The sequence below is a fragment of the Nilaparvata lugens genome, chromosome 2 (assembly GCF_014356525.2).
Source record: "Nilaparvata lugens isolate BPH chromosome 2, ASM1435652v1, whole genome shotgun sequence".
NCBI classification, from domain to species: Eukaryota; Metazoa; Arthropoda; class Insecta; order Hemiptera; family Delphacidae; genus Nilaparvata; species Nilaparvata lugens.
This window is the reverse complement of record NC_052505.1, coordinates 23,077,064-23,086,855: the sequence shown is the minus strand read 5'-3', so window position 1 is coordinate 23,086,855 and position 9,792 is coordinate 23,077,064. Positions and strand designations below refer to the sequence as shown.

Here is a 9,792-nt window from a genome sequence, read left to right as displayed (position 1 = left end):
TTTCATTTTGTTGACAGCACTGATTATTTGAAAGCCTCTGCTTAGAAGATCGTTCTTTATATCCTCTGGATTGCATGATGGATGAAGCTCTTTAGCCATGACACGAATTGGACGAGTTTGTTTGTTTTCGTACGTGTGCCATTCTTATTTAGCTTCATTTAACATCTTAGTTAAATCTCTGTATTCTTGTTCAGTTTCAACATTCAATTTTAGCTGGTTGTTGTTCATCATGTTGGCACTGAAATTGAGATTTTTCGATTTCAATGCCTCTTTAATCTTCGAATACTCTTGAACATTGCTTAATATGACTGGTGGAGGCTTGTTTTTCTTTTCTGTCGGTTTCATACTTGTAGACTCAGTTGCAGGCCTTATTTTTTCTGGTGAGTCACGGATTTTTCTCTTCTTTTGTTTAGGGAGAATCCATGCAGTCTCTGATGCCACCATTTTCTCTTCTTCCTCCCAATTCGGTGGTGAATAACTTTTATTGCTACTTATAGATGATGCTGGTTGCATTGTATTTGAAGCTGATGATTGAATCTTCTGTGTTGATCTCCAACCGTGCTCTCTCCAACTCCTTTTCCAGCTTATTCATTCTTTCTCTCTCTTCACTCTGTTGACAAGTGACTTCTTTCCATGCATTGTACAAAAACTGCTCTGTTGCAGTTTTCAGTTGGTTCGTTTTTAGAAACGATTCCGGGGAACTGTTGACGTTGACGTTGACAGTCATTGACGCTGAATCAGCGCTCTTAGCCGGTGTAAGTTGACTCATCATGTTGTCATCGGTTTCCTCCTCCTCCTCGAGGAAGGTTGGCAATCTTTTGAGAGTCAACATTCCTCACATTCTTTACATTCATTAGCTGGACTAGATGATAATTCAGCACTGAACTGATTTTTCGGCGCAGGGCACTGAACTCGCGCACAACAATTGAAACACTGAACTCAGCACTTTAACTATTGCATACACTATTTCAACTATTCTCACTAAAACAAAAACTATGTCTGCTCGCTACAACTGCTCGATTGATACTTTTCTGTGCAGTACAGTACATTCTTTGGTGCCCTTGCCGGATCCATTCTCTGGACATGTTTTGCCCGTCTTATTTTATTCCTTTTAATGATACCAATAATATCAGGTTCCCCGAAAATGGCATAGAGCTCCTGGTTGTATCTCTTTCTATAACCATCTTCTTCTCTAACTGGTCTTAATATTCTACGTAGAATTTTTCTTTCATATGCGGCCAAAACTGTAATCCTCTTCAGTGAGCGTCCAGGTTTCGCTACCATATGTCAAAACTGGCCAAATGCTGTACCTCAGAAGCAGAAGGTAGTAAGTCAAAAAATGAAAATTCTCAGGAGAGCCAATCAAAGGTTGAAACTATTGCAGCATTTTTTCAATAGTCTCATAGATGGTGAAATAGGTGATGAACTGTAATCAAATGTTTCTCAATAGTAACTATAAATATCTATTTATTATTAAAAATCAGTTCAAACCCTATATACAAAAATTAAAAATAGGAAATTAATTGATTTCAAGAGGAGTGTGGACTTACTGCATTATGCAACTGGATGTTATCAAGGTTTGGTACTTGAAGATGCATAATTATGATGGATTTTTTATTTTTTTTTACCTTTCTTTATCAATAATTTCTAGAAATTTGACACTTTTAACTCATTACAGAATTATACAATTGGATATAGGTGATTAAAATTGAGAAATATATTCAAAAATTAATTAGAGATGTGCACTACTAAAAAATTTTCTATCTGATTTGATAATGATGGGATGAAAAGCATGATGATACATAAAAACTATAATTTTTAAAATAAATTGAAAATACATTCAATTCAATAATAGAACTAATAACAAATATGTGATATAGGGTACTCGAAAATAATTTCAATTCATCCATAGAATTATTTACAAACTACTTGATATAATGTATAGATTTTCATTCCTTAAATAAGTTTTTTATTAATAATTTCTAAATCTTTGACATTTTAAACACATAAAAAATCATACAATCAGATGAAAACAATTTAAGGCAATCAATAGTGAAGGCAAAGTGAATCGCACTGAATCAATCAATAGAAATAATAACATGCATGTGATGTACTTAATCGAAAAAGTTTCAATAATTAATCCATTGAATTATTAAAGTACTTGAATCAATTTAATGTAGTTTAGTGGAAAACTCTGGAATAATATTATAAAAAAATTAAATTAGTCGATCGAATAAACTACATAATTGTCTTACTCCTTTCAACTTCACACTGGGAAATCAGGAACAGAGTCTGATTTAGGAAGTGCTTCAAAGAAGGGTCTGTAGATTTCAGGAACCCATGTCATCAGGTTTATTAAATTGGCGTATTTTTTGATGAAATTGGTTTCTCCTTGTTCCGAACTGCGGTGAGGGTAACTGGAAACTGTAGCCCTGTTCTGGTATTTCTTCTGAAATCAACTTCAGAAAACAACTCCTCATCAAATGAGTACTTGAAAAATAGCTTTCCTGGATTATCTGAAGTGAATCTTAGCCATACAGTATTTGAAATCTTGAATTGTTTTCCTCCTGAATCAATTTTCTTGGTAACAAACGGAGATCCAACGCCACTTGACAGTTTTGAAAAGTTTTTAAAATCACCAATATTCATGTGATGCACAGTGAGAGGAGTTTCCTCTTTGCACATTCTTACAAATTGCTCCCAGTCCCCTGGAATAAAAACTTCGAAATCTCTTTTTTTTCTTTTTCCTCTCAATTAATTATTGAGTGGATAGTGTCAACTTCCAAGTAGGTGTGCCCTCGTAAAAGAAATTTATGGTCAATAATTTTTAACTGAGGGAAATTTTTTATTAGCCATTGAAAGCACATAAGAATCATTTGATTGCTATTTTGGCCAGTGCAGTTCCACATCTTTCTCAAGCTCATTCTCTGCCCATTTCAAAATGCAGGATGCCACCTCATTCTGTTTTTTTAGTTGTGGACATGGGAGACACTTTTGCATGTCAAACATTAGAACATGCTCCTTTATATCTTTTTTTTGACCTCTCCCTATCCTTCCTCTTCAAGTCATATCGAGAGCTAGCATCTTCAATGTGGTTTTTCTGTGTTTGCTCAAGCATATCCTTTTCTTCCAACCTTTTTGCATTTTCAATTGAAATTTTCAATTCATCACATTTATCACATGTGTCATTTGAAGGAGGATGGAATCCCAGGTTGAATTCTTCATTAAAAATTCGTCTGTACAGCCACTCTGAAGCAATATTTTGCTTTTCTACCTCATTTGCTTTGCAATATTCTTGGAACATTGTGTACATACCTGACAAATTCAACTCTGGACCAAGATACTGCCTACTTGATTTTTCCCTAGTGTAGTGAGTCTCATATTTTGGGAATGATGATATATGCTTCCTTATCAATTTCAAGACCTCTTCACCTGCTTTATTAGATGGTTCGTGTCTACCTCTCCTATCACTAAGAACTATTCCACTTCCAGAGGTATCTCTTTTTGAAACAGTTACTGATAGAAACCTTTCTGTAATAAACAAAGTGTTAAGAAACATCTTTTTCGCCCCAATTGGATGTAATGAGCTGGTTTACATGCGTCATATGGAGGCCAAAAATGATTGTTTTCTGACCAGCCCGGTAAAATTTTTACGGCCCTAGGGCTGTAAAATAACCTTGAAGTCAGCTCATTCTGATTTCATGTGAATGTGTTTACAGAATAGTTTATGCTTCTAGAATTGAATAAAGTATTTTGCATTAAGATACTATCATTTTATTTGGATGAATGAAATACAAATAAGATATTATAAACTATTCAAATTCAATTTTCAGAGTATAATAAAATCTAACCTCAAACATCATAGTACTTCGTTTATCACGAAACATGGTGAATAATTTTGGAACTACTTGGGAAATATCCATGGTGCTGAACGTTTTTACAAATAATTTATGGAACGGAATCAGTTCATGCTTCTAGAATTGAATAAAGTATTCTGCAATAATATACTATCATTTTATTTGGATGAATGAAATGCAGATAAGATATATATTATAAACTATTCAAATTAAATTTGATTTTCAGAGTAGGATAGAACTTCCAACCTAAACTTCCCAAGTCGATGACAACAAGCATTGTTGACGTTGACATTCAGATTGGCCAAATTTCAAGTGTGCTAAAACAGCTGATCAAAAAACTTTCCATTATTTATGTTTATTATTCAATAATTAAAACATTTATAATAATATCATTGTATTGTCATATGGAAAAATAAAAAAGTATAAACTCAACCTCCCACATAATTGAACATAATCTTTTAGGTTATTAAGACAAATCAGAATAAAAAAATAAAAATACTTGGACAATTTCCTGATATTCAGATTACCTCAGATTTGCTAGAGCTATGACCTTCCTTTTGCTTTTGACTTTTGCTTTCGGAAGTGCTTAATGAACAATTATTCTCATATATATATATATATTGTATATTTTTCTGTGTGGCGAAAAATAGCGTTCGCACCACGGGCAAAAATGTTTTTCCGGCTCTCAATCTTTTCTAGTCCTTGGCCTACGGCCTCGGACTTAAAAACCGATTTCGAGCCGGAAAAGTCTCATTTTCGACCCTAGGTGCGAAATATACTATTGGCATACATTCACCTTCTCATCATTTACAATAATATTTTCTAGATGTTTTTCTCTTGCCTTGTCTTTCTCCATTTCTAATTCGAACACGAACTGGCTCATTCAATTCAAGACAGGAGATTATGTATTGTCGATGTTGATCCCATGATTCAAAATTTGTCCAGAAATTCTCATGTAGGCTACCCCTTTCTACTTCACTTATTCTAGTTGTACACTGATTCCTGCATGTTACAGAGCATGGAGGTTTCATTGATCTCTCATCTTGAAACTTATCAGATTTATGTGCTGCTGACTGATAACCTTCTCCTTTCAATCTTTTTTGCTTAGCAACATTCCTTTTCCATGTAAGAGGCTTGGCTTTCCTTTTTCTCCCTTTGCATATTTCTTTCAATATACTGTCTTCTATGACATCATTTTCCTCGATAATATTTGTTAATTGATGTTCTCCCTCACTTCTCTCGCTGGTTTGTGGCTCTCTTTCATTTTCATCCTCCTCACTTGATACACTTGGAATCCAGTCTGGGTCATTTTCTTCATAGCCTTCTCCATCATTAAAATTTTCTTCATCACCAGAATCTAAACACGTTCGATCCAATCCACGATTTTCTAATAAATTATTTCCTTCACAAATAGTCATTGATTCTTCTTCTTCTTCTCCATCACGTCTTCTTAGGCTGAGTTGTGGCTCAATTCCTTCCTCATCTTCTTCACTCAAAACAATTGAATTCCAGTTTGGCTCTTCACACTTTTCTCCTCCATCATTGTTGATTTCTGTGTTCATTTCAACAGTATTCAAAATAATAAAACCGCCAGGCTCCAAATCTAGTAGACTTTTCGATTGTAGAGAAGATTCTGCAACACCGTTGAGGAATTGATCATTCAAAGTTGAATCCAAACATTCTCCAATCTCTTCGCCTGAAGCACAGCTTACAACTGAAACAAAACAGAGAACACAATAATCTCAAAGAATTAATTGAAGGCAATGAATTGATTTGGGACAGGCTACTAAATATCAGGCTACTGTGCAATCTATTACTCTTATTCAAAATTAATAAAGTTTTCCTGACATTCAATTTTATTCATTCATATCTAAGTTATTAAATGTTTACAAATCACATCCAGCAATAATAATGTTCGCCTAGCCTATACACATTAATCCCTGTGGAGTAGGCCTGTACAAAATATTATTGTACCTGATGTTATATCAGTAATGGAGATCACAATTTTACAACAGTACAAGTACACAAATACCATATTCAAGTAATGTAAAATCATTATAAAAATAGTATTAAAATAATAATTATTAATTTTTGATCAACCTCTATTAAAAGAAATTTGTTATTGTACCATAATTATGTGGACTTGAGGAGTATTCAACTCACTTTTTACAATAATAAAATTATTGTCATTATAGGTACTTCTCGATAAACTCATTTTCAATGAATATGAATTATTACAAATCCTGAATTTTATAAATTGAAACATAGGCCTAAGCTTAACCTAATTTAAATAAGAATGAGTAATTAAAAAGAAATTTTCTTACATTTGCTTTCAATTCTCTCTTTGTAGCGTTCCTTTGCTAGGTTTACAAGTTTTTCTGCTCTGTTCATAATTGACTCTGCACTAAAAGTAATTCCTTGCACAAAAAGGAGGTAGATAGCCTATTGCTATTTTCAAAATTAAAGAAAAATACAAAAACAAATCAAATTTTTGAACATACAACGTGGTGGATCAGCACAGTCAGAAACAATTATTATTATTATTATTATTATTATTATTATCATTTCATTCATCACATGACAAGTGAGTGTTTATTGCAGTCAAAGTCGGCCTTTGGCAAGACTTTGGTGCATTACTAAACAGAAATGTTCAAAAATGATCTCACAATGGATGCTGTGCTGAGAACAACTGCTTTTTCCATGGCATATTTTGCACTTTTCGATATTCCCATCTGACAAAGATTTGCTGACACTTTCCTAGTTACAACTCCAACCGTGGAGATAATGACAGGAACAATTGTGACCTTTTCTTGCATCCAGACATCCTTGATCTCAGCAACCAAGGGAAGGTACTTGGAGACCTTTTCATTATAATACTGGTCCAAGTTGTGGCAGCATGGTATGCCAACATCTATTAGTGTTGTTTCCTTGGCTACCTTATCCATGAGGATGATATCTGGCCTATTATGAGCAACTGTTCTGTCTGTCAGCACCGACCGATCCCAATATAACTTATGTGTCTCATTCTCCACGACTGGGGATGGCTTGTACAAGTAGTAGGGCAGCTTCTTATTGATGATTTGGTACTTCAGAGCAAGGTCCTGATGCAAGATCCCAGCTACTGCATTGTGGCGCTTTAAATAGTCAGTAGCTGCCAGTGATTGACATGCAGACATGATGTGCTGAATAGTCTCAGATGCCAAGCCACAACGTCTGCATGAATCATCATTTATAGGCAGCTTCATTATATGCCTTTGATAATTTTTTGTTGCGATTACTTGATCCTGAATTGCCACCAAGAATCCTTCCGTTTCAATAAACAGGTCCCTGTGCCAAAGCCATGCATTGGAAGCCTCCTCATCAACTCCAGGCTGAGATAAGGCAAATGCATGTCTTCCATGAAGCTGCTTCGACTTCCATTGCTCCAGGATCTCACTCTCATGCTGTCTGTTGGTTTTAAAGTCCGCAGTAGGCAGCTCAGAAAGATTAAGTGGAGTGTACCCTTTATCAGCTTTTCTCACCACTTCATACAAGCCACCCTCCTTCTCCATGAAGTATGTCTTCATGCTTCCGATTTGAATTTATTATTATTATTATTATTATTATTATTCAGATGCAGAATGCAGCAACTGCCATTTGAATCAGAACAGAAACTATTTCGAACATCCGGTCAAGAAGCAGAACGGTGTAACTGAACTTACAGCATTATGCCACTAGAGACAGCTGTATTTTTGTCAGTAGAGTTTTCAGTAAGATCCAATACTGCATTCTACTTCTAGGACAGTGTAATAGGAATGAGAGTAAACACGACATAAGTATTTAATACCTTAAGAAAGGTTTTTAATAACTTGAACTATACAGGTTTCGAATTGGAATGAGTTTGTTTGGAGACTTAGTAACAGTAATAACAATTTCAAAACATATGTTGTTATACTACATTCTTCCCCCCAAAGAGTTAATGAATGTAGTCATTCAAATAATTAGGAGGTCTTCTATTTCTAAAACTTCTTCTTGGATATGTATTTTGATTTTCTTGTCCAGTAGTCTGTTGTCTAGGTTGTAAGCTCTCGGCAGTAGTAGGCTACTAGTTTCGTTTTCTTGGTTTTGGGTTGCTTGAGGATTATGGAAGTATTCAAGTTCAGGTTCGGAAGTTGGTAATTGAGAATTTTCATCATTTTCAGAATCGGTTTGTTCTCCGTGATCTCTGTTCTCGTACTCTCCAACTGGAGCAAGATGACGTGTTGATACTGTGGTTTCTCTTCCATCAGGTAGCTTTACATGTGCATACTCAGCATTTCCATGTAGAAGTTGGACCTCTTCAACAAGTGGCTCATATTTAGATGTTCGATTGAATTTTTTTAAATAGACAGGGCCGGAATTGAGAAGCCAAGAAGGAGCTGAAACACCATTGTTTCCAGATCTACGTGGGTGTAAGAACATACGCTCATGAGGAGTTTGATTTGTGGCTGTGCAAAGTAATGTTCTTGTTGAGCTAAGAGCATCTTCTGAAACTGACTCCCATTGATTTATTTCTAAATTAAGTGATTTTAATGCTAGCTCAATCATTTTCCATAGAATACCATTATATCTTTCAACCTGTCCATTACCTGCTGGGTTGTAAGCAGTGGTTCTGCTAGTTGCAATTCCATGCGAGTTTAGGTAATTTTTCAAGTCTTGACTCATAAATGATGTTCCTCTGTTTGAATGTATGTAACTAGGAACCCCAAACATAGAAAACAGGGTTCTCAGTTTTGATTTAACTGTAGATGATGACATGTCTGGACATGGGAAAGCAAAAGGGAACCGTGAAAACTCATCTACTATTACCAATAAATAACGATTTCGACTTGATGAAGGCAGAGGGCCTTTGAAATCGATATTTAGCCGTTCAAATGCAGAAGTGGCTTTAATCAGAGTCCCTTTGTGTTTGAAGAATTTGGGCTTGACAGCAGCACACACTTTGCAGGAGTTTGTTATACGTCTGATTTCATCAATTGAGTAGGGTAAGTTTTTACTCCGAACCCAGTGGTACAACCGTGTTTTGCCTGGGTGGCATAGAGACTCATGTAAATCAACTAATAGATTTTCCTGATTTTGGATTGAAGAACATACTCTAGACAGAACATCAGCAGCCATATTATCTTTGCCAGGTCTATATACAATATCGTAATGAAAACAAGACTGTTCCAGTTTCCACCTCATTATCTTTTCATTTTTTACTTTACCATGATGGTTGTTATTAAACATAAAAGCTACCGACCTCTGATCAGTAATTAGCTTGAAATGTTTGCCAACCAAGTAGTGACACCGTTTTCGCAGTGCTTCTACAATAGCTTGTGCTTCTTTCTCAACACTTGAATGTCTTTGTTCTGCTGGTGAAAGTATCCTTGAGAAGAATGCACCTGGACGGTTTGATTGAGTCAAAGTAGCAGCAATGGTGCTCTCAGATGCATCAGTTTCCACAATGAATTGTGCTTCAGGGTCAATGCAGCTTACTACAGATCCAATTATTTCAGTTTTTATAGTTTCAAACGATTGTAACCCTGCTTTAGACAAGGGAAATGCAGTACGGGCAAGAGGAATCACCTTAGTGGCATAATCTGGTATTAGTGATGCATAATGTGAAAACATACCAAGGGTCCTCCTCAGCGATGCAGTGTTTCTAGGCGGAGGTAAATTTTTCAGTGGTTCCAATCAGCTGGGGTCAGGCTTGATAGTTTTGTTAGATATATGATAGCCCAGCAAGTTGATCGATTTCAGTGAAAATGAAGACTTCTCATTATTGATAGTTAGGTTGTATTTGTTTGCAGCATTGATATACTTTTTCAAGTTTATATCGTGTTGCTCCTGTGTTTTGCCACAGATTGTAACATCATCAAGGTAAGCATAAGTGTCTTGTAGCTGTTCAGACCGTATAACTTGGTCAATTACGTGT

General features: G+C 35.4%; 1 protein-coding gene across 1 annotated transcript; it reads right to left on the bottom strand.

Annotated features, from left to right (window-relative positions):
- Positions 1-7,777: 7,777 nt before the first annotated feature.
- LOC120349597 lies at positions 7,778-9,488 on the bottom strand. The gene has a single exon (XM_039420013.1). It carries the CDS (start codon positions 9,486-9,488, stop codon positions 7,830-7,832), a length of 1,659 nt encoding a protein of 552 aa, XP_039275947.1. The 3' UTR covers positions 7,778-7,829.
- Positions 9,489-9,792: the final 304 nt, after the last annotated feature.

Coding starts and splice junctions, on each gene's coding strand:
- LOC120349597 (XM_039420013.1), bottom strand. CDS start 9,488: ATGTTTTCACATTATGCATCACTAATACCAGATTATGCCACTAAGGTG.